Source organism: Microcaecilia unicolor, chromosome 11, assembly GCF_901765095.1.
Source record: "Microcaecilia unicolor chromosome 11, aMicUni1.1, whole genome shotgun sequence".
In the NCBI taxonomy this organism is placed as follows: domain Eukaryota; kingdom Metazoa; phylum Chordata; class Amphibia; order Gymnophiona; family Siphonopidae; genus Microcaecilia; species Microcaecilia unicolor.
This window is the reverse complement of record NC_044041.1, coordinates 5,571,926-5,597,744: the sequence shown is the minus strand read 5'-3', so window position 1 is coordinate 5,597,744 and position 25,819 is coordinate 5,571,926. Positions and strand designations below refer to the sequence as shown.

The following is a 25,819-nucleotide window of genomic DNA, read 5'->3' as shown; positions in this document are numbered from 1 at the left end:
AAAAAATAAGCCCTATTCAAAGTATAGAAAACGGTAATGCCACGTGGAGGGGCATAATCGAACAGGGCGCCAAGTTTTCATGAGGGCGTTCTCGCAGGACGGCCCCGTAAAGGGGCGGGGCAACCCGTATTATTGAAATAAGATGGCCGTCCATCTTTCATTTCGATAATACGGTCGGGAACGCCCAAATCATGAAATTTAGTTCGACCTTAGAGATGGTCGTCCTTAGGTCAATTTTGAGATGGTCATTCCCGGTTTTCGGCGATAATGGAAACCGAGGACGCCCACCTCAAAAACGACCAAATCCAAGCTATTTGGTCGTGTGAGGAGCCAGCATTCGTAGTGCACTGGTCCCCCTCACATCCCAGGACACCAACCGGACAACTTAGGGGGCACTGCAGTGGACTTCACAAATTGCTCCCAGCTGAATAGCTCCCTTACCTTTGGTGCTAAGCCCTCCAAACCCTCCCAAAACCTACTCCCCACAACTCTACACCACTACCATAGCCCTAAGGGGTGAAGGGGGGCACCTACATGTGGGTACAGTGGGTTTTGGGGGAGTTTGGAGGGTTCAATATTTACCACCACAAGTGTAACAGGTAGGGGGGGATGGGCCTGGGTCCGCCTGCCTGAAGTGCACTGCACCCACTAAAAACTGCTCCAGGGACCTGCATACTGCTGTGATGGAGCTGGGTATGACATTTGAGGCTGGCATAGAGGCTGGAAAAAATGTTTTTAAATTTTTTTTTTGGGTGGGAGGGGGTTGGTGACCACTGGGGGAGTAAGGGGAGGTAATCCCCGATTCCCTCCGGTGGTCATCTGGTCAGTTCGGGCACCTTTTCGAGACTTGGTCGTGAAAAAAAATGGACCAAGTAAAGTCGGCAAAATGCTCATCAGGGACGCCCTTCTTTTTTCCATTATCGGCCAAGGACGCCCATCTCTAAATCATGCCCCAGTCCCACCTTCGGTACGGTGCCGACAAGCCCCCATGAATTTTGGTCGTCCCCGCGATGGAAAGCAGTTGACGACACCCAAAATCGGCTTTCGATTATGCCAATTTGGGCAACCCTGAGAGAAGGACGCCCATCTCCCGATTTGTGTCGGAAGATGGGCGTCCTTCTCTTTCAAAAATTCACCTGCTAGTAAACTCAGTACTGTGGTATATATAGGGCAAAGAAACCAGCCCACCAAATCCAAAGACAACATCAGAGAGTGCGCAAAGCCGGCCCTGAGGGAATTCCGAACGGATAACACAAATGTACCAAGAAAGATGAAAATAGAATACCCTCCACAAGGAAAGAAACATGCTAACAGAGAGATATAGCTGGACATGTTTGAAGACGCTAAAAAGAAAATAAAACAGAAACTTACTTCAGCGAGGGAAAGTAAAGGAATACATACTTGCTAAACCCCCACGTATATGAGAGGCTAAAGAGAGGCTTTACACTATTAAACTCCTCTCATCTGTTGAATGTAGGAGGAGAGTAGGAGGGTACTGGCACCACCAGGTGTCACTGTAGCTGGTGGATGAGGGGCCCAGCACCACTGTGTGTCATGGTGGCCCTGAGCAAATTGTTCCTTTTTTTTTTTAATAAGAAAATGAGCCATCAACCAGCATTAACCCCTTGCTCAACTGATACCCAGAACTAGCTAGGACAGGAGCTACAGATGAGCCCCACGAAGTAGCTGCTGGATATAACCCATCAGTCTGGATTGGTCTGGTAGAGACGAAAAGGAAGGAATCTTGCTACTCTTTGGGATTCTGCCAAGTACTTGGATTGGCCACTATTATAAGCAGGATAATGGCCTAGCTGGACCACTGGTCTGACCCAGTATGGCTACTCTTATTGAATAAACACCATCTTCCCAGTGTTTTAATTGTTTTACTGTTTTAACTGCTTAGATATTATAATTCCAAGAAGATTGGACCTGGCTTCTCTAGCTTTGTAACCCACCTTGAACTGTTAAGGTAAATGGCGGGCTATAAAACATATTACACCATACCATACCATGCCTTTCTCCCATCCATCTTGCATTCTCCTCTCAGTTTTTAGGCATTTTCTGTCCCGATGACTCCTAAGTGACACAAACCTACCTATATCATTCAATTAGAAAAGTACCTAGCAAAAGTACCTGTGTGCAAAAACACCACACTGATTGTTTTGTATCCTCAGAAAAACTCAAATTATCTGTAAACCAAACACATAAGGGGTAAATATTCAGCAATTTTTTTCTGCCACTGGTTTTATGTCTGAATAGTCAATACTGGGCCATGTCCCAGTACCTGCATTGAATATCTTGGAATGTGCAGATGGCCAGCACTTAACCAGTTAAGAACCGATATTCAGCCTTAACCAGCTATGTTAAACTGGCAAAAGACAGGACTGCTATTTTGTAGTCCTGTTTGGCCAGTTAAACTTAACTGGTTAAGGCTGAATCTAACATTTGACTAGTTAAGTGCTGACTCCACCCACTGAGTAACAAGTTTCAACTAAGGCGGATAGTGCTGATATTCTGTGGCACTATTCAGATAAGTGAGGCTGAATTTCAGTAGATAGCACCGCACAGGAGCCTCTGAAGCTCAGTTAAATCGCTTTTAATAATGACCCCTAAATTTACAGGCCCTGATATTCAAAAGCAAATATCAAGATAAAGGCAGCTGTTACTAGCCAGCACTAGCCAACTAGCCCACTGCTGAAAATCTCTCCAGAAACCCCTGCACTATCTGGATAATTCCAGGGGCTGTGCTTGGGCAAAGTGACAAGTTATCCAGAGAGTGGCAATGTGCAGTCTACTATCCGGATGAAGTTGGAACTGAATATCATCGCTCTCTGGACAGCCATAGAGCAGTCTGCTCTTCGTGGATGCTCAGCACCACTTGCCATCTGGATAACATCTTTGAATATCCATGATTAATTTAAATGCCATGGCCACTATTTAAAGCAAATTCCAACCATGGTATTTAAATATTGAGCTGATAATTTATAAACACCTAAGTATAGAAGCCATAATTAGAATATGCATGGTCCAATGTCTCAGATTTTACAAATTTCCTCTAAGATGTCTGCAGGGTCCCCTTAAATATAGGAAAGCATGTTCTAAATTAGCTAGATTAGCAACCGATTAAACAAGATACCCATTTAGAGGGAAGTGACTGTACACAATTAAAAGTATCCTGTAAAAAGGAATGAATTATTCTGCTGGCTCTTCCGCTAGTGCTGGGCTAGTTGTTTCTATAAAAGAAGCATATGAACAATCAGAAAGGACGGCTGCTTGCTATAAAGTGCAAATGAATTACCTAATTTATTTACATGCAATAACAAGAGTTAATGTGAGTTAGCGCACATCATTAAACACAAACTCCATTATTCTCAATGGGGTCAGCTAAAGGGCACTTATCCGGGTAGGAGCCAGTGTCCTGACTTGTCCAGATAGTTATCTGGGTACCAGCAATACTTGTATATCCTCCAGCGGTCACATTATACCCAGATATTCAGTGCCGGCATGCAGGCATGGCCCAGTGCTGAATATCCAGGTGCAACTTTAAAAGCTGTGGTCAGTGTTGGAAAGCAATGGTGACTATGGAATTTAAATATCTGGGGGTAAATGCATAGCTCACATAAATTAACCCTACATTGGTTGCTGAAGATCTTGCAAAATTTTCAGAATTTTCTGGCATCTCTGTTGTGATTGGTGGTGATTCATAGTAACATAGTAGATGACGGCAGAAAAAGACCTGCATGGTCCATCCAGTCTGCCCAACAAGATAAACTCATATGTGTATACCTTACCTTGATTTGTACCTGCCTTTTTCAGGGCACAGACCGTACAAGTCTGCCCAGCAGTATTTCCTGCCTCCCACCCACCAGTCCCGCCTCCCATCTCCGGCTCTGGCACAGACCGTATAAGTCTGCCCTCCACTATCCTCGCCTCCCAACCACCAACCTCTCTTCCCCCACCTGCTCCGCCACCCAATTTCGGCTAAGCTTCTGAGGATCCATTCCTACTGCACAGGATTCCTTTATGCATATCTCACGCATGTTTGAATTCCAGATCCAGGCTAATTCACTAATGATGCAAGGGAAGTTATGGAACTTATTCCCAGACTTATTTCATTTCTGCTTAACATAATTTTTGCTGAAAGTTAAGAAAGTGGATACTGGAATCAATGTTTGGTCAGATCACATTCCAGCATGTCCAGCTTAAAAGAGCCCAGTTTGAAGAGTTTATAAACACTAGTCTCTTAACAATGGTCTCCCTAAGGATAAATAGCTTTGTATATAATCAGGGATATATATTTTTTGACTACTTAGAATTAAATAACAGATGGTAACAAGGACTGCCTTTGAGGTGGGAAGTGGAGGCTGGGGAACTTGAACACGAGGGGAGAAGATGGACTTAAGTCAGGGGGCCTTAGGTTGGGGGGGCCCAGAAGCCAGGGGGTGACCCTGCATTCATTGGCAGCCCAGGAGCATCGGGACATGGCTTTGTGAACTGATGCTCCCAGACAGTAAAAGAACCCCAGCAAAAAGCTGGAGTTATTTTACTATGATTTTGGGGCCCTAATGCAACTTGCAGTGTTTCACCGCAAGTCATGTTAGGGTATCTGCATAGTAATGAAATGCAAAACATGCATTTGCATGTTTTGATCTCATCACTTTACCCGCCGCGTGGTATTTTTTTGTCAACCACTGTTAAGGCCATTTAAGTCATGTTACAGACTACATAATGTGACTTAAGGCTCTAAAGCTGATTGATGAATTCTCCTCTAATTGCCCTGCATGGACAATATGCAGTTAGCAGAAGTGACATTTATTTTCTGTGCCTGTCTGATGCGTTCTCTGCCTTGCCTTGCTTTTCTTATCTGCCCTAGGCTGTAACCTGATGTAAAAATTCCTTGAGGTCAATATGCAAGTCCATAAACCACTACTAAACGGACTTGGAAAAATCCACAATTCCAGGAACAACATGTATAGAATGTTAGTACGTTTGGGAAGCTCGCCAGGTGCCCTTGGCCTGGATTGGCCGCTGTCGTGGACGGGATGCTGGGCTCGATGGACCCTTGGTCTTTTCCCAGTATGGCATTACTTATGTACTTATGTACTTAATTTAACCAGGCAGAATATGCTGCTATCCAGATAAATCACAGACTGCCGCAGCACACTCTCCAGATAGTGCCAGGGCAGTCTGGAGAGGGGGGGTGGGGGAATCAAAGTGGAGCCAGGAGTTATGTGGGCCTGGCAATATTCAGTGCCAGTGCCCACATAGCTAACTGGGTATATAGGACTGTATGAAAGCATTCCTAACTATGCTGGGTCAATTACCTGGATACAGCATGGAATATTGGCAAGACCTGGCTTGCTTCTGGGTGCCACCAAAGACCCAAACACTGAGTGCTGGTAACCAGATTGAGCCCAGCACTGAATATCCAGTGCTAATTTAGCTGCCGGCAGTCAGTATTTAAACATTGTCCAGTTAGTGCCAGGGTGGTCTGGGGGCGGAGCTTGGCAGAGTCAGCACTTAACTAGTTAGTGGTGAGATTCCATCTACTAACCAGTTAAGTAAGGGTCCAGTTTTCAAAATAATTTTAAAAGGCCAGGAGAGATTCCTGGATGTTTAAATCCCCTGTCTGGGGCTAACGGGGCATTTTCAGCAGCTGAATAGCCAGGGAAGTGCTACTGAAAATGCCTGGTTAGCACCCAAGCCGAAACCAGCTACTCTGGGGTCATTCTGGGGGTGGAGTTGGCACTTAGGGGTTCTTTTACTAAGATGGGCTGGCATTTCTAGCTCGCACTAAAAATCAGCTGGTGCATGCACCTTAGTAAAAGACCCCTTTAACCAATTAGTTGCCATATTTGACCCTTAATCCATTAAAGTTCACCTCATAAATAGCACTGCATAAAAGGCAGCCCTATCTTTACCTGGCTCTTTATAGCCAGTTAAGTGCTGAACATCACACTTAAATGGCTATAATTTGGAGGGCTCTGTATATCTGGAAATTCAATGCTGGAGCCCAGACATGGCCCGGCACTGAATTTCCAGGTAGAATGTCGGCAGCAGTCAGCAAAACGCTGATTGCCGCTGGCTGAATATCGAGCCCTAAGTGCTTAAAGTTAGGACAGCAAAAAGGCTGTGCTAACTTTATCTGCTGAGCCAACCGAGCACCAGTCTGAATATCAGTTAGTGCCTGGTTAACTTCCGGGTGACCACATTTATACTGAGCACCGCCAGCTGAATACTGAGATGCTTCTTTGCACTGCACTTTCCACACATGATGACAATGGAATACAGTACCTGTGTTTTATTGAATTTCCTAGATCTCTACGGGGAATCTGAGGGGACCAGCGAGGAACTGAGAGTGTGTCTGGAAAAAAAAAGAAAGCAAAATTAAAGAAAAGCAGGCAGGAGGTGAGGGGAGAGCTCAAATAACCCATTCTTCAGCAACAACAAAAACAGAAATTGAAATGAATCAATTTAGAAACCAAAATAAAATTTAAAAGTTACTATAAATAATGTAGAATTTTCTTAATACATTTTTCACTTGATGAAAGGAGCACCAAAGGGATGTGCACAAGACACAGAATTTTCTTTCGCTTTTTGCTTTCTTTGGGCATTTTTCCCAACTTCTGGATTTTCTTTTCAGTTTGTTTTAATAAAACATTTTTATCATGCATTAGAGTTTTTTAAATGCATGCTAAATGTCAATGGGGTCCTTTTACTAAGCCGCAATAAATTTGCATTTACCACGACTTAACGCAGGAGTTTACCATGGGCTAATGGAGCATTTAATGCAGTAATCGTTGGGAGTGTTCCCAAGATTTCTCTGTACAGGTCCTGCATTAAAACCTTCATTAGTGGAGATCACGTGATGCTGTGAGCAGAACGGACAGAGTTCTGTGAAGCTCCGGAGATCCCCTACTCCTTGCTGAGCTAAATTGATCAATATAGATGGCTTTGTTTATGGACAACTTTATTGTAAAATCTGGGGTGCCCATGTCATCTCAAGCCACCAAGAAAGATGAAAAAAAGACTCCAAGCGGGGAGGACAAGATGGCGGATATGGTGGGCCCAGCACATCGTGAGTTTTCAAAAACCCACATTGGGCAAATTTCCTCTGCAGTGGCGAAAGCTCTGGAGATATGATTTGCTAAACTTTTGACACAAATTCAACAATTTGAGGCGCTGTTAACAGAGACTCAGCACCAGAAGGGGAAGCTTGAACAAAGAGTGTCCGATATTGAAGAGGCATCAACCATAGAGAGCAAAGAACTGGCTGTGTTGCGGTCTAAAGTTGCAGAACAATCACAGTTGCTAGATGATCTGGAAAACAGATCATGGACTAACAATATTAGATTTGTGGGGCTGTCGGAAACATTGTCAGAGACCCAGCTTCCTAACTTATTGGAGCACTGGATATCCGAATGCACATTTGGCAATGGAGATCCGCTCAGGTTGGAATGAGTGCACCGCATGGGCAGACTGAAAATTGGGCAAAATCACCCACGTGTGGTGATGCGAGAATCTTAAACTATGCTCATAAGGTGGAATTGCTGTGACCCTAATGAAAGCATCGGGAGAAATTTTGTTATGAGGGGGTGCAAATTCTACTTTTTCAGGATTATTCTTCTGCCTTGCTGGAAAAAAAGATGACATTTTACGCCTATTTACAATTTGCTCTATGACCGCAAGATGCGTTTTATATATATAGCACTTTTAAAAGTTTATGTGGATGGCCAGTGGAAAACTTTTGATACAGCTCAAACTGTTCATGCTCCATAGCACTCCACCTACTTAGCAAATGACACCAGAAAGAGCTTCCTGGGTTCTATTAGTACTTGACAGCATATATGCTTGTCTCTTTGTGGACATGTAAACCTATATGGAGGAAGGTGATCTAGGCCAAACGTGAGAAATAGTCTCCACTGGACATTACTTTTTGCTCCTTTCTACTACTTGGCTCAATGCTTGTGAATGTGATTAGCTAGGAGTGGGGGACCTCCTGGCCAAGTAGGTGATCTTGGGCCCTCTTACGCCATATGTGTTGGAATGTGCTTCTTTTTTTTTTTTTTTTTTTTAAATTATATTTATTGAAATTTTTGAATAACAATATATAACACTTGTCATGGCACAATCATATAGCACATATATATAACTTCCATAACCAATAACAGGAGAATGAACAAATTCCCTCCTCCCTCCCTACCCCTCTACCTAACATGAGAAACTCTTACTCATTAGTGAAGGTTAGTTGTATTAAGGTCGATTATTCGCTTTCAGAGTCTAGGAACAATCAAGTGGGGCGCATCAAGATCTAACCCATTGTGTCCTCTCCATGTGCGGTATCGCTCCCATAGCAGGTTAAATTTTGTTATATGTCCCGATTTCAAGGCTGTCAGTTTTGACATTTGGTAGAGATAGTCCATCTTATGTATCACCCGGATCACCGGTGGTGCCATTATACTTTTCCACGCTGCCGCCAATGTTATTTTCCCAGCTATAAACCATACAGAAGTAAGTCTGTGGTCAGAAAGGCGCACTCCAGGTGGACGAACATGTAGTAAGCATATCTCAGGTTTAGCTGAATATCGCACCCCAGTCACTTGAGCAAACGTATCAATCAGTTCTGCCCAATATATTTGGATCTTAGGACAGAACCACCAGATATGGGCCATGTCCCCCACCATTGTACATCCTCTCCAACAGTGATCAGACCCTTTCCCATACATTTTTACCAATCTCTTTGGAGTATAATACCATTGATACAATATTTTATAGCTGTTTTCAGTGAGAGAACTAGATACAGAGGCATGTAACATGTGTTCTAAAGCTTTTTCCCATTGGGTCTCATCTAGAGTTATCTGTAGATCTCGCTCCCATCGTTGTATATAGTATTGGATTGGAGCCTGATCAGCAAGCAGGGCCCCATATAGGCGAGACACACATCCCCTATGGCTACCCGCCCTCATTGCTCTTTCTATATCTACCTCCTCCCGCATCAGTTCTATCTTTGCTTTCTTATTTATATAATCTCTATATCGTTGGTAGTGAAATAGGTGAGAGGATGGTAATCCATAGTCCTCCTGTAATTCTTCAAATGGGATTACTTGGTCATCCTCCCACAGTTGACTTAGCGTGATAAGACCCCTCCTTTCCCATTGGCCATAGAGAGGATTGTCTACCCCCAACGGGCATCCCGGGGCAGTTTTTATTGTCATCTGTTGAAAATGTATTCTGTTGGGTAGAGTCCTTTGCCTGACCGCCCACCATGTTTGCAAGGGGTATTGCACTGCTATTGGGGCTTTTCTAATATAAGACTGGAGTTGGCTCTTTGGCAGCCACAGTATAGAGCGTAAGTTTGCTAGTCCCATCCAGTGTTGTTCCATCTGGACCCATGATTTAGTGCTACCAGTGCTCCACTCTGCTAATACTCGTAACTGTGCTGCTTGGTGGTATAAAGCAAAATTTGGGACTCCCATTCCTCCTCTTTTTTTTGATTGGTACATAACAGCCGCTCGTACCCGTGGTGGTTTGTGTTGCCATATATAGGCGAAAACCTTTCTGTTAAGTTGTCGAAAAAATCCCTTCGGTACTGGTAATGGTAGTGCGAGGAACAGGTATAAAAGTTTGGGCAAAATCATCATTTTTATGGCTGCCACACGTCCCAACCAAGACAGCTCCAACCCCTCCCATCTGTCAAGATCTCGAAAAAATTCTTTAAGTTTCTGGGGATAGTTAGCTTGATGGAGGTCTGACAATTTGGGTGTTAATTGAATGCCTAGATATCGGAGGGACCGCTGGACCCATTTGATCTGGAATTGTTGTCGCAGTGAGGCTTCGTCCCCTGCCGCCAGTCCCAATCCCAAGGCCTCAGATTTTTCTATATTCACCCGGAACCCGGACATGGTGCCGTATTGATTCAATTCTTGTAATATATATGGTAAGGACTCGCCTGGATCAGTCACTGTTAATAAGATATCATCGGCGAATAGCATGACTTTGTGTGTTAGATGCCCCACCTGGAGACCGTGTATGCGTGGATGTTGACGTATGCATTGGGCCAAGGGTTCCATTGTTAGTGCAAACAGCAGTGGAGACAAGGCACAACCCTGACGGGTCCCACGTTCTAATGTTATTGGGTCAGAGTTGGATCCATTGATTCTCAGTATTGCTAATGGCTGGGTATATAATAGTTGGAGCCATACTATAAACCGTCCTACAAATCCCATTCGCTTTAGTACTGCAAACATAAAGACCCAATTGACCCTATCAAACGCCTTTTCGGCGTCTAAAGACAGGAGCAACATTGGCTGCCTGTTATTGGTTGCCTCCTGAATCAAGTGGAGTGCCCTGCGAATGTTATCTATTGCTTGCCTTCCCATGATGAATCCCGCCTGGTCCTCTTGTACCAGCTTCGGCATGAGTCTTTGTAGTCTCTTAGCCAAGATCTTAGTAAAAAGCTTATAGTCCGATCCCAACAAGGAGATCGGACGGTAAGAACCACAGTATTGTGGATTCTTTCCGGGTTTCGGCAAAACTACTACATTTGCTATCCGCCAGGTGTAAGATAGCTCCTCTTGGGTATCAAGCTCATTAAATGCTCGGACCAGTAAAGGGATCAAGAGCTTGCTATACCGTTTATAAAATTTGTTTGTGAATCCATCTGGGCCCGGGGATTTACCGTTAGGCATATCGCTTATGGCCCACGCCACCTCATCTAATGTGATCGGTGCAGAGAGCGCCTCCGCTTCTACCATTGTCAATGTGGGAAGCGCCGCCTTTGCAAGATAATTCTGGGCTTCCTGCGCATCTAAAGTACCCTCAGTTTTGTATAGGGCCGTGTAAAAGTCTGAGAAGACTGTCCTGATATCCTCTCGTGTTATACATAATTTCCCCTCCCTATTGAATATGGAAGGTACTTGTGTATGGGTACAGTGCTTTTTTAACTTAAATGCTAGTAGTCGGGAAGCTTTGTTTCCAAATTCGAAATGAGCTTGTCTCACCCTTTGGAGGTGCTCTGCTATCTCTGCCATTTGAATTTCCCTAAGCTCTGTCCGTAATGCGTGCATTCGGTGGTTTATAGCTCCCACCCCCGGTCGCCCTGCACATTGTTCAGTGAGGTCTCTTAATTCCGCGTGTATTTGTTGGGTCCTCGCTCTTACTTGTCGTTCTAGGTGGATCTGTAAGGATATAACTTTTCCCCGGAGCACGGCCTTACATCCTTCCCAGAGGATCCCAGCTGATACTTCATTATTATCATTGATGTCAATGTACTCTCTAATATCTGCTTCTATCCTGGCGGCTATGATTGGGTCTGCTAATAGTTTGTCACTAAAGCGCCACTGTGGCGTCTCAGGGCTCATTACCTTCAATTTCAGCTCAAGGACTACTGGAGCATGGTCTGACCATGTCCTCGGATATATCTGAATATCAACTGCATTTGTCATTAATGTCAAGTGTCCCATCCAAAAATCTATGCGGGAATGAGAGTTGTGTACAGCCGAGTAAAATGTATAACTTTTAGTTTGAGGGTTTCTGTGTCGCCAAATGTCTACTAGCTGCCATTGTCTCATGAATTTATATAATTGGGATCGATCTGCTCGTGAGTAACGTATCCCTTGCGTAGAGTTATCTAGTGTTGGTTGCAGTGTGAGATTATAATCACCACCCATTAAAAGGGTCCCTTCAACATATTTAGAGAGGAGCACTGATAGGTCCGAATAGAAGGCACCTTGTTGGTCATTGGGGGCGTATATATTTAAAAGTGTCAACACCTCTCCTTCCACTTTTACAATCATCAATAAATATCTACCCCCTTTGTCCCTTACTATTCGTTGCACTTGCCAGGGGTATTTATTGGATAATGCTATCAGGACTCCGTTTTTTTTTCTTTCTGTGAGACTTGATGCGAAAAATACTTGCTGTGATCTCATATTACTACACAGACGCTCTGCCTCCTGCAGTAAATGGGTCTCTTGAATAAACGTTATATCAGCATGGAGGCGTTTTATCTCTTGAATCATAAGATGTCTCTTTCCTGGGGAATTAAGTCCCTTTACATTAAGGGTCATGCATTTGACAATACTCATCTCAACTGTGTGACAATCTCTTTTGTCCCTCTTCTATTCCCAATCCTCTGGTCTATTCCCTCTTGAAAGTCCTGCTCTCTAACCTTCAGGTAGTGTCGAATCTGAACTAATCTCCCCCCAACTAGAAACTCTTTTACCCTCCCCTCCCCCTTTAAGACATCCTCGTATCCAAAGCACAAGGGTGTCATAGAGGGAAGTGACCCACCCACCCACATATTATCAATTAACAATTTGGGCCCCACTGCTTTGGGCAAAGTAATGTGAAGTGCTAATTGCGCAACTGAAAGGCATTTTTTTCCTTTACATATTAAATGTCATCACCTTACACTGTTCAATCTTACAGTCAGTTTCTTGTAACTTATGTTTGGAATCAGCTTTTGTTGTGTCCGTTCCTCCAGTCACTTCTTTGCTTTGTCTTCGGGTCTTCGTAGCTGAGTATCAGAGTGTTGTCGCTGTAGTCGTCCTTTTCCCGCTGTGACCCGCTGCCATCTTGGTCTATCTCCAGTTGATGGTATACGTTTCCTGGGAGTATTAATGTCCCCGCTGGGGCCTGCTTCCGGAAAGATATGCGTTGCCTCTGCTATATCTCGTATTTGGCATTGCTTCCCCTCCTTGTAGAATCGCAGCACAAAAGGGTGGCCCCAGCGATATTTAATCCCCTTGTCTGTCAAAAATTTCATGAAGGGTCGGAGTTCTGCCCTTCTTTTCAAAGTAGCCGCAGCCAGGTCTTGGTAACATTCAATATGGTATGTGTCCCATTCAAATCCTGGCGTGGAGCGCGATGCCTGCATGACCTGTTCTTTTAATTTAAAATCGCTAAAGCATGCAATAATATCTTTTGGGCGGTTAGATGTTAGAGTTCCTAGAGCTCTGTGGGCCCTCACCAGTTGGATTGTAGCAGGGTCTCTTGTGATTTGAATGTTCTGGAGCAGCGCACTCACGATTTTTTGAACTGTCTGTTCACAATCTGTATAGTGTGGTGTGTCTGGCAGACCCCTAAATCGCACATTGCATCGGCGGCTCCGATTTTCAAGATCTTCTATTTTGTCCCAGACTTGCTGGGTGTCTTGTCGGGCCTCGCGGTGCTGGGAGTCGAGTGTCTGGATTAAGTCTGTTTGTTCCTCCAGGCGATCTTCTATTTCAGTTACTCGTAGGCCCAGCGCGCCTATTTCTCCGCGTAGCTCCGCCCCCATCGCGGCGATGTCTGCCCGCACTGCCGTTATTATTTCCGTTTTTATCTCCTGCAACCAGCCCCGTATTTCCTGCATATTTGTATCCTCCTGGATCCGTCCCTCCCCCGTAGCAAATAGCGACGGGGAGAGTGGCGGGGGACTCCCCCCTCGGGACTCGGATTGGCGCTGTTCGAGAGCAGGCGTGCTTGAGCTCGCGGCTGGGCCCGTATACGCGAAGGTTTGTAAGTCGACTGCTGGGGCTTTCGAGGTCAGCATCTTTCGCTTACCCTTGATTTTAAATGCTGTTTTCTTGCGTTTCCTAGTCGCGCTTGCTTGTTTTTCATGCAGTGGGTTTACTGATTGTTTGGGGCTGATCGGAGCTCGTGGCTCAGGCAGCCATTTCAGGTGGTGACGTCACTTCCTCCGGAATGTGCTTCTTATCGATACGATGGGGAAAGGGAAGAGGGAAGGACTGGGGATTGGATGGGGGGAGGAGGTGGTTTATCTTTTGGGGAAGTGTGTATGTAGAAACTTGACTGTCTATGTGGGTGGGTTTTTCTGCGTATATGTGATACAGAGTGCTGTGGGAAAATTGGAGGAGAGCAAGGGTCTGGTTCCTGGGTGATGGATTGAGCACCCTGGAACGTGTTTGGTGGTATGCTGTAACCGGGATATTAGAAATCTGGTGACACTGTTCTCTTGGAATGTATCTGGTGTCTCTTCTGCTGTTAAACATAGTAAAATATTAGTTCAACTAAATCAATATAAGGACAATTTTGCTTGCCTACAAGAAACAAAAATTGGCTGATCAAGAACATCAGAATCTTAAAAAGGATTGGATAGGAGAGGGCTTTTACCCTTCCTCTCAGCACAATAGAGCGGGTGTGGCAGCGCTGATAAGGAGGGACCTGCCATGTGAGATTACTCTGATGTTGAAAATTGTCCTGAAGGGGTTTGCTTTTTATCTGTTGACAGTATATGCACCGAATACATATGAACATGCTTTTTTAAAGCAATTGGTCCTGAGGGGGTTTGCAGGATCCATCCCTCCCACTAGCGTTGGTGGGGGGACTTTAATCCAGTTTTAGACCCCTCCTTCGATAGATCTGCTATTGCTGCAGGACATGCGTTTGGAGAGGCCAAAGAATTGCCCTTTTTATGTTCTTCCCTGGGTTTAGTGGATCCCTGGCGCCTCCTCCACCCCACTGAGCGTGATTGTACTCACTTGTCCCAATCCCATGGCCACTGTTGAAAGCAGGATACTGGGCTAGATGAACCATTGGTTTGACCCAGAATGGCTACTTTTATGTTCTTATGGCCCTGTATAGATTATATTTTGATGCTAACTTTAGCCTTTGCCAAGGTGAATACGGCTGAGATTGACCCGCCCTTGGTCTCTGACCATTCACTAAAATGGGTTGATTTGGCAGTGGGCGCATCTCACGAAGTTAGGCGGTGTTTCCCAGCCTATTTGTATGGGGATTCCCATTTTCAACAATTTTTGCAGCAGAAGGGGGCAGACTTTGCCACTTTTAATGTCCAGCATGTAGAAGAGCTGTTGCTTTTTTGGGAAATGGCGAAGATGGTCCTGCGGGGTGACATACTTGTATATGTTGCTGCGTGGACCAAATGCATTGCTCAGAACATGAAGGGGTCAATATCAGCCAGCAGCGCTGAAGGAACACATTGTTGCATACAGAGAAAAATGTTTCATTGTGTGGAAAGTGACATAGGGAAGTATCAGCCATACTATGCTGTACTATGTGATGCTGGGAAAAAGGCACATCTACTACAACTACTACTATAAATCACTTCTATAGCACTACCAGTCGTACGCAGCGCTTTACAATTGAACATGAAGAAGACAGTCCCTGCTCAAAAGAGCTTACGATCTAAATCAGGACCAAAAAGGAGAAGGGAAGGACAGACGAAGGACACATAAGGATAAGATAAAAGTTACAAGTCAGAAGTCGAAAGCAGCATCAAACAGGTAGGCCTTTAGCCCGGATTTCAAGGCAGCCAGGGATGGAGCTAGACATAATGGCTCAGGAAGCCTATTCCAGGCATAAGGTGCGGCGAGATAGAAGGAGCGGAGTCTGGAGTTAGCGATGGAGGAAAGGGGTGCAATTAGGAGAGATTTGCCTAGTGAACGGAGTTCTAGGGAAGGAGTGTAGGGAGAGATGAGGGCGGAGAGGTAGTGAGGGGCTGCAGAGTGAATGCACTTATACTGTATCTCTATCCTAATCTGAGGATCTTATTCATTCAACAGCTGAATGTTCCTTGCACATCTCCCTACCTTGACCTTGATGACTTGAGTTTTGTAAAAGTCTGTTGCAGTTTCACAAGAGTACTGGTAAAAGTGTTGCAGCCCCAGGACTGAGGAAGGTGTCACATTTCAGTAGCAAGCTTATGGACTAGAACAGCTAACCAGTGAGAATGCATGTAATGGCTTTGCTGTCCCCAGATGAGCCTAACAGTGCCAGACTTTTTAAAGCTCTTATTAAAATTGTCACTAAAAGAGCTTTTTAAACACCGGCATGTGGTCTGTGGTCACTAAACTTGCTGAAGTGGTGAATTGCAGGGAATAACTCTATATAGTGATGCAGTTGGCCCTGCGCTTTTCTGCATGGAAAACTGCTCCCTTCTGTATAAAGTATAATGGTTCCGTCTAATTAAAAAACAAAATCATTAAAAAAAATTCTTGCTTTGTAGATTTAGGATAATTTGATTCAACATTCCTCTGATTTTAAACACTATAAAATGTTCCAGGCAGTAAAAGTGCAGGCAGTAAATGCCCAAGGGAGTTGGTGGGGCAGGTTAATATACTGTATATTATTTGTGCAGGTTAGCAAATAGTTTCAAAGTGCTGCACAAGCAATTCAGCACAATGAGAGGTAAAACAAAAGTGGCAGAAACAAGGAGTAGCAAGATGCCAGTGGGCTGAAAAAAGGAGACCAAGGTAAATGGTACTTCCAGGGCTGTCTATAGAGGTTGGCAAACAGGGCAATTGCTCATACTATAGGGGGCCCCAAACTTGCCTCAAGTTAAAGGAGGCACAGGCTGAAGGCCAGCTTTTGGGCTCCCTACCTGGTTTCTGCCCAAAACCCCTGAATGTATAACACCAACCCTGGGTACTTCACAGTAGATATGAATTGGGGAGGGAAGAGTAATTCCAGTACTGAAGGATGAATGGAGCCTGAAGTGAAAGCAAGAGGGGGCAACACTAAACAAAAGGGTTGGTGACATGTGGAGAGAGAAATAAGAGGAGGAAAGAGAGAAGCAGGGCTGGATTTCAAGTTAGGGTGTCCATGAACGGGGGGGGGGGGGGGGGGGGGGCAAGAAGATATCCTCTGCTTTCCTCCAGTTAACAGCCTCCCCTTTCCCAGTCATTTTCTCTCACTAGGGTTACCATATTTTGTCCCCCAAAAAGGAGGACACATGCCCCACCCCCACCACACACTCCACCCTGCCCCCTTTCACGCCCTCGCTCCACCCCCTGTCACATTTTCCCCTCCCCCCTATCACACACCCCATCACCCCCCTCCCCGTCACCCCCCTCCCCTTACCTTACTACTGCCCTGGTGGTCTAGTGACCTCTTCGGGGTAGGAAAGAGCCCCCTCTTTCCTGCCCGGAGCGATGCCCTGCATGCATCCTTCCTGTTGCTGATCTCGGCGCCGATTCAAAATGGCCACTGGGAGTTGAAGTCTCGCGAGGTCACTTCAACTCTCAGCGGCCAGGAAGGATGCATGCAGGGCAGCGCTCCGGGCAGGAAAGAAGGGGCTCTTTCCTGCCCCGAAGGCGGAAGAAGTCACTAGACCACCAGGGCACTAGTAAGTAAGGGGAGGGGAGGCTAGCAATCTGCCCGTTTGTCCGACTACCAGCCTGCCCGTTTGTCCAGAAATCTGGACAAACGGGCAGATTGGCAAAACCCGCCCGGTTGCCCGGACATGTCCTCAAAAATCCTACCTCTCACCTTTGCTGCTTGTCCTGTATAGCAGCTGTCCCTGAGTAGGGTTACCATATTTGTCGTGATTAAAAAAGAGGACACCCCCACCACTCTCCTGCACCGCAGTGTCACCTTGACCCCCCCCCCCAAGAAAGCCAGATTCCCTCCCTCTCCCCCATGTACCTATGTCCCCTCCCCAATCTTTTTTCCAGCCTTCGTTCACCCACATTTTTTTTATAGCTCAGTCCACCACATCCCCTCACCTCCTGCCTGTACCTTATCGTGCCTGGTGGTCTAGTGGCCTCTTTGGGGCAGGAAAGAGCTCCCTCTTTCCTGCCCTGCACTGCAGCAGACCTCTCGCTCCCAGTGCCGCTTCAAAATGGCTGCCGAGAGTTCAAGCGGTGACCTCGCAAGACTTCTGCGGAAGTATATAAGTGCACTTCGACAAGTGATATTTTTTATCCAAAACAAAGTATGCTTATCTTTTTGGAGATGGTTTTAAAAGTAAGTAGAGTTTGCCATATACAAAGCTACTGCTCCTATAAAAGGCCATGTGGGCTCTCTACCTTAGAAGGCCAAATACGTATCCACATGGTTCTGCTTCCTGCACCATCCCGCCATTCACTCAATGAATCTTGGGTATGACATATCCTTATGAGGGATCTGTCCCATGCTAGAAAAGAAGATGGATCAGAAGGAATTTCCACAGAAGTCACAGTCATCATCTGCCTCCAATGAGGATCCAAGAGGAATGATGAAATCCAAGTCTAAAATGTCCTCCAGAGCACTTTCTGAGATCTCAAAGCATGGGGAGGAGTGAAGCACAGAATGGCCTCCATGACGTTCTGAGTCCAAAGTAGAGAGCTGAGAGACTATTGAAGCTTGAGATGAGCATTTGTTTGTCTGTGCAGAGTTAAACCAGTTGACTGAGATGGCACTGAGCTCGGATGTTGATACTGAACATTTGGCAAGTCCTTGCACAACAGTAACACAGATTCAGAGACAGCAGAAAACAACCGCATGGTACATCCAGTCTGTCCAACAAGGTGGCCAGGGCCACACCCACCACTCTGTGCAGGTTATAGTCAGTCATAGTCATTCATGCTTAAATACTGGCTGGAAATTTGCCATCGTGTCAACCACATATAGGCAGTTAAATATGATGGAGTCTTGGGACAATATGCATTATAACCAAAGTATTGTTAACACCCCCCTTGAGTTGTACAGCACCCTCACTTGCAGCATAGGACAATAAAGTGATATGCAATTATTGTGTATCAAAGTTGCCGAATCTGTCCAACATTGGCCTTAGTTCCCCAATACTGGAGTTGTCGAATCTTCATGTGTTTTGCTGTTTGTGGGATGCAAACTATAGAGTCTGTCAGGCATTAGCCTTTGATCCCCAATACTGGAGTTGCTGAACCTTCATCTGTAGTATCTCTTAACAAATTTATAGAACATCTATTACAGGAACAAAACGTTGTTCAAGAAGCACAGATGCCAAATGTGGTGTCATGTCTGTGGCCGTGACCACCCTCAGCCTTACCTTCTTTCTGGGGGTCAGCAGCTCTGCTGGCTTCTGTCTGTGTTTGTGTTAGTCTTGTCTCTGTCCTGGTGTGCTGGCTGCTTCCAGCATGAACCTGATTGCTTCACTAGATCTCACCTGTGTGGGCTATGTCTCTCTAGGGAGCCAGCATCTAAGATGGCTGCCACCGGCTCTGTGCCAGCTTCTAAGATGTATCCTGCTTGTCTATCCTGTGGGCTCACTTCCTATATGTGTCAAGCCTCTCTTTGGGGTCTGTGTACTTCCTGCTTCTGCCCTACTGCTGGTGACTCATCAATAAGAGCCTTCATAAGGAAGTGCTGTGCTTGCAGTCTGGGCCTTTGCATAAGTGTTATGCTCTTAGGCCAGGTCAGGTTAGTAAGTGTCTGCTGCACTACTGCTTAGCCTCTCGCTGGGTTCCAGCCCAGCTTCTTTCTGTGTTTGTGTCTCTGTTGTCCTTCCATGGGGAGTCTTCCCTGCCACTGTCTGTCTGTGGACTGCGGTCCTTCCTGGCTTACCCTGAGTTGGGGGTGAAGCCTCTGTCTGTGGACTGTGGGTCCTTCCTGGCTTACCCTGTGTTGGGGTGAAGCCTTTGTCCGGGTTTGTTCTCTGTTTGCTGTGCTGCCTGCCCAAGACCCCTGGCCTGTTCTTCCTGGTTTTCTCTCTTTACCCTAAGTCCTGCCTTGCCTAGCCTGTGTGCCTACCCTGCTTGTATATCCTGAGTGTATATCCTGAATCCTGTATCTGTCTAGCTAGTGTGTATTTCCTGGGTGGTTATTCCTGTATCCTGTCTCCACCTAGCTAGAGGGTTTACCCTGTGGGTATTCCCAGATCCCCGTTCTGCCTAGTGTGTATGCTGCCCTAGTCCTTGCTCCTGCTAGGCTTCTGTATGCCTTGTGTTCCTTGGTCTGTCTTCTGGGTCTTGCTAGTGGCTGTGCAGCAACACACTGTCTGTGTTTAGTTCCTACTCTAGTCTCCCTCGTGTTTCCTAGACCCAGGGTGGATCCTCTGGATCTTCCGTTCCTGCCTTATCCTGCAAGTCCTGCCGGCCACCTGCACTTCGGAGCTCAACTCCGGAGGAACGGTAGCTAAGTGCAGGTGAAGCTGTTCCTGTTTCATCTGTTCTAGTTGCCTGCCTTGTACTACTCCAGTCCAGAGTTCCAGTACTGCTCTTCTGTGTTTCCAGTCCCGAGGTGGTCTTGCCTGCCGCTCCGCGGCAGTGGCCCAAGGGCTCACAAACTCCAGTCCTGCCTCGAGGACCTGACAGAATGCCAACATGTGGCACATAAGAATATAAGCGTTGCCATACTGGGACAAACCGAAGGTCCATCAAGCCCAGTATCATGTTTCCACATCCCAAAGCTGGAGCTTTACCACTGCTATGCTTGAGATTGAAGGCCATAGAGTGAGATTTTTCTTGCGAGACTGCTGCTATAGATCACAGCAGTTTACAACTACAAAATATTATAGAGTGTAGAATACTAATATAAAACAAAAGGAACTCAATTACAATATAATATAACAATTAACTATTACATAAAGAATCATATGACATAATTACTTAGCAACCAAACAATAGGAGGGACAGATAACACCACAAACACTGTACAGAGGTTAAGACAAGGGAGCTGCTGCTAGCATCACCAAAACTCCAAACTGCCAAACTAATTCAATCAGAAGGAAAGGCCAGAATAAAGTAATATGTTTTCAGACCCCTCCTTAAATTGTTGAAACTTGCCAAGATGTCCTTGTCAATTTGGCATTTCTCTCTCCTTGTCCATCATTCATTTAACCTCTGCATTTCTATGCTCCCTGTCCCATGTTCCTGAACCCTACCCTGTTGAGTATCACCCCTCTGTCATATCAATTCCCCTCTGCCCAGCACCACTTCTCTCTGTCACTATCCCTCCCCATGTCCAGCTTCTCTCCTCACTTTTCTCTTCTTTCCACACAGCTCCCCTCTCACCCTCCCCAACCAGGGCAAGCATCTCCTTCTTTCTTCCCTCCATCCTGTCCCTTTCCTAGGAGACAGCATCTCTTTTTCCTCCTCCTTCCCCACCCCAGGGTCAGCATCTCTCCCTCTATCTTTCCTCCCTCCCTCCTGCCCCCTCCCTGTAAGTGTCCTTTTCTCTCCCCTTCCTCCTGTTCCCCACACCCTCCTCACTATCCCTCCCCATGTCCAGCTTCTCTCCTCACTTTTCTCTTCTTTCCACACAGCTCCCCTCTCCCCCTCTCCAACCAGGGCAAGCATCTCCTTCTTTCTTCCCTCCATCCTGTCCCTTTCCTAGGAGACAGCATCTCTTTTTCCTCCTCCTTCCCCACCCCAGGGTCAGCATCTCTCCCTCTTTCTTTCCTCCCTCCCTCCTGCCCCCTCCCTGTAAGTGTCCTTTTCTTTCCCCTTCCTCCTGTTCCCCACACCCTCCTTTGTAGATCTTGCATCTCTCCTTCTTCCCAACAAGTCCTGGCATCTCTTCCTCTCCCTCTCCCCTCATAGCAAAGGTCCCTCTCTCCTATCACCCCAGTGGATCCACTATCGCTCCCTCTGCCTCCTTCTCCCACAAGTCCTGGCATCTCTGCCTCTCCCTCTCTCTCCATCCCATGGGTCCAGCATCTGTTCCTATTCCTCCTCCCCCCACGTCCCAGTATCTCTCACTCCTGCTCACCCCACCGCTAACAGCCTGTCAACCTTGCTTTTGTTGGCAGGAGCACAAAAGACATACTGCACAGGACCTTCCTTCTGCTGTATCCTGCCCACCAAAAACAGGAAGTTGTGTAAAAGGAGGTGGACGCGGCAGAGGGGAGACCTTAACCTGGCCAGAGGCAGCATGTCTTTAGTGCTGCTGCCCACAAAAGGTTGGCAAGCTGTTAGGGGAGGGGGAGAGAGATGCCAGGCCACAGAAGTGGGGAAGGAAAGCAGGGGGAGGGGAGAAAGAGATACAGCAAACAATATGGAGTTGGCAGGACAGTAGAGGATAAAGAAGTATAAAGAGCAATGCTGGCTGACTACTAACTTGCAAGCAAATCTCCAGCACCAACCACTAATCCATGCACCAAATTCTAAAAGATTGGTCCCATGTTAGTCAGTCTACGCTTGTACTTTCCCTCCCCCACACTAAACGCGCCTCTGGGAATGACTAATAATAAATAATGTGGCTAAGAGTACATATGTTCCCTCACTCTATAACAGGTCGCATAAAGTTAAGCGCCAGTTGTATGCATAAGTTATAGGATATTAGCACATGTGCGACTACAGTTAAATGCATAAGTGACAACTGCCTTAGCACGTAACTGCAAGGGGGCAATCATGGGGAGGAGCGTGGGTGAGACATGGGAATGTCCAACACTTATGCATGCAATTTTTACAGAATACTGTTACATGTTACAGGAAGGCTCTTGCATTTACACCTGCTACTGACATACTGTAAGTGTGCATGCTGAAATTTAGCACCGCTGACGCCGACATGCTAATATTCTATATGAGCACTTCCATATATAACTGCTCATAAGAATAGGCTCACACAGCCAGCATACTTTGGACACCTAAGTTGTAGTGCCCAGTTATAGGATTGCCCCATGTTCTCCACATTAAGAATAGGCATATTTTAGACAGCTGATTAATGTGAGTAAAATACTTTTTACCTCTGTAGATCACTTTGAAAATTATCCTCCAAATGATGAGGTAATACAAATATGTGCAATTAACTGTTTGCGCACTATATGAGGGGGTTAGGAACATGTGCAGTATTGAATTTGATAGTGTACAGTGCACATAACCTTCAAGGTGAAAGGATTAGGGTTAACACAGTATATGAGGGGGTTAGGGACATGTGCAGTATTTATTTGATAGTGTACAGTGCGCCCAACCTTTGAGGTGAAAGGATTGGGGTTTGCGCAGTACATGAAAGAATTAGAAACATGCAGTGTTTTATTTGATCTTTACAGTGCACACAACTTTTGAGATAAAAGGATCAGGATTTATGCAGTATACAGGGGATTAGGGACATGCACAGTATTGAATTTGATTGTGTACAGTGCACACAACCTTTGTTGTGAAAGAATAGGGGTTTGTACAGTATATGAGGGGGTTAGGGATGTGCAGTATTTTATTTGATAGTGTACAGTGCACATATCATACCCTATCTTTGAAAACCACAGACCTGCCTTTTAAGGAATCTGACAGTGCCTGTGAGCGACTGTAGAGAAAGGACATAGCAGCAGGATTAGGAATGCCAGTGGATGCTGATGACAACCATCCATGAATACTGTTTGACAAGCAACAAAGCCACCTTTACCTCTGTGGCCCTGGAGATCAGGAACTGATGGATGGCTATGACAGGGCACTCAGGAGACTGAGTAGTGTAGTTTTCCTTGATGGCATTAGGGTCAACACTTGTGGCATCAATTATGCAAAACTGAAGCTTCAGAAGGACCTTGGTAGTGACACAAAGAATCTGTACTCCCTTACCATTCTGATTTTTCTTATTATTTGTAGTTTTTTTTTAATATTTTCGCATCAACACATCAGTTCATGATATCAGCAACATGATTTCTGTCAGTGCACAAATGCATGTTTGCATAATACAGTCTATATGGTAATATACAGATCCCTGACCTGAAACTTTGTTTTTCATTTTACTTTGTATAGTTAGTAGCTGCAGTCTAACTTCATTTAGAAAGTTGTCATCCAAGGAGTTTAAACATGCAAAGAATGCCTAAGGGAGTATAAGCCTAAGGATGTAAATTGCAACAGGTTCTTGAGGCTCTTAGAAGCTACTGGATTTTAGACAGCTTTTCAGATGATTTTAATATGTTTCAATATGTTTAAAAATGTTGAACATGACCTACCAGAAGAATGTAATGTGCATGTTAAAATGAAGCTTAACAAGTAATGCAGTACAAAATGTCAACACTATTATTGTGCACATAAAACACAAAATGTATGGGCTAAACCAGTGATTCCCGAACCTGATCCTGGAGGCACCCCAGCCGGTCAGGTTTTCAGGATACCCACAATGAAATATTCATGACACAGATTTGCATGCAGTGGAAACAGTGCATGCAAATCTCTCATTGTGGTTATCCTAAAAACCTGACCGACTGGGGTCGTCCAAATCGTATAATCGAAAGCCGATTTTGGACGTCCTCAACTACCCTCCATCATAGGGACGGCCAAAGTTCAAGGGGGCATGTCGGAGGCGTAGCGAAGGCGGGACTTGGGCGTGCCTAACACTTGGACGTCCTTGATCCATAATGGAAAAAAAGAAGGACGTCTCTGACGAGCATTTGGACTTTTTCACCCAGATCTGTTTTTATTACGACTAAGGCACAAAAAGGTGCCCAAACTGACCAGATGACTACCGGAGAGAATCCGGGATGACCTCCCGTTACTCCCCCAGTGATCACAAACCCCCTCCCATCTTTAAACATCTTTAAAAATATTTCGTGCCAGCCTCTATGCTAGCCTCAGATGTCATACTCAGGTCCATGACAGCAGTATACAGGTCCCTGGAGCAGTTTTAGTGGGTGAGTGCACTTCAGACAGGCGGACCCAGCCCCCCCCTACCTGTTACATTTGTAGAGGAAACAGCGAGCCCTCAAAAACCAGAAACCCACTGTACCCACATCTAGGTGCCTCCCTTCACCTGTAAGGCTATGGTAGTGGTGTACAGTTGGGGGTAGTGGGTTTTGGGGGGGTTGAGAGGCTCATCACACAAGGTAAGGGAGCTAATCACCTGGGAGCAATTTATGAAGTCCACTGCAGTGCCCCCTAGGGTGCCCGGTTGATGTCCTGGCATGTCAGGGGGACCAGTGCACTAGAAATGCTGGCTCCTCCCACGACCAAATGGCTTGCATTTGGTCGTTTCTGAGATGGACGTCCTTGGTTTCGAAAATCGCTGAAAATCAGAGATGACCATGTCTAGGGACGTCCATCTCTAAGGATGACCAAATTTAAGGATTTGGATGTCCCTGATGGTATTTTTGAAACGAAAGATGGAAGTCCATCTTGTTTTGAAAATACGGGTTTCCCCGCCCCTGGATCGGGACATTTTGCAAGGACGTCCCTTTCGAAAATGCCCCTCATTGCAGTAGTCCAGATGAGATGCAAAAAAGGGTAGTATAAGAGTATGCAATTGGTTTGGGTCAAAGAAGTGACGAATAGTCCGTAACTTTCTGAAAATTTAGAAAACTAACTTTACATAAAGATGAGATTTGTGGTAAGAAGGATAAGGCTAACACCAAGGTAATGGATATTGGGTACAGGGGTGATCAGAACTCCAAACAGATGACTAGGAGCAGATGGAGGTGTTAACGCACCACAGAACCAGCAGTCTTGTTAGAATTAAGTCACAATGCGACTGAATCTAGGCAGGTTTGTAAAGGTTTGAGTGAAGGTAAGGTGATAGTGATAACATAGGAAAAAGCAAAAGAATATCATCAGCATATATGTGGACCAAAATGCCAAAAGACTGAATCAGGGAATCAGGGAAGCAAAAGGACTGAAAAAGAGATTGAAAAGAAGAGGTGTGAGGAGGGACCCTTGTCTTGCAGAAATAGAATCAGAAACATGCAGTTGAAAGAAATGGTGAGTTACGAATGAAGTGAACCAAGATAGCACTGTTCCAGAAAGACTAAGAGCTACAAGATGAGAAAGTAGCATAGAGTGATTAATGAGATCAAAAGCTGCAGACAAATCAAGAGAGACAGCAAGAACAATTTTGTGACGTTCAAAGTAGGTACGTCCTGACCTGGACGTTCCTCCTTGATGAGCTATCCAAAATTTGACTTCATTTTAGCTAGCTCACCATTATCCACATATTTATTGGGATTTATTAACCACCTTATGAAGAGATTTATCCAAAGTGGTGTAAATGAGGTAAACTTGAATAGAGTAAATTCAAACCTAATAATAGAACTACCGTGAAACAGTATCAAAAATATACACTTTTAACAGCACTGGAATTCAAATACCAGAGATATAATACAATGTTAGCATAATACAAATGATACACCTAGAAAGCATGCATTAGTCATCCTTTGTATTAAAGGCTTGGGAGAAGAGCCAGGCTTTCA

The 25,819-nt window shown here is 45.4% G+C and overlaps 1 protein-coding gene across 1 annotated transcript in view; it reads right to left on the bottom strand.

Annotated features, from left to right (window-relative positions):
* Nucleotides 1-25,819, bottom strand: part of LOC115480048 (kinase suppressor of Ras 2-like) — a 577,290-nt gene that overhangs the window by 289,753 nt on the left and 261,718 nt on the right. The window contains exon 6 of the mRNA XM_030218456.1: nt 6,290-6,364. Coding sequence (XP_030074316.1) covers nt 6,290-6,364 — 75 coding nt within the window. The remainder of the gene's footprint in view (nt 1-6,289; nt 6,365-25,819) is intronic.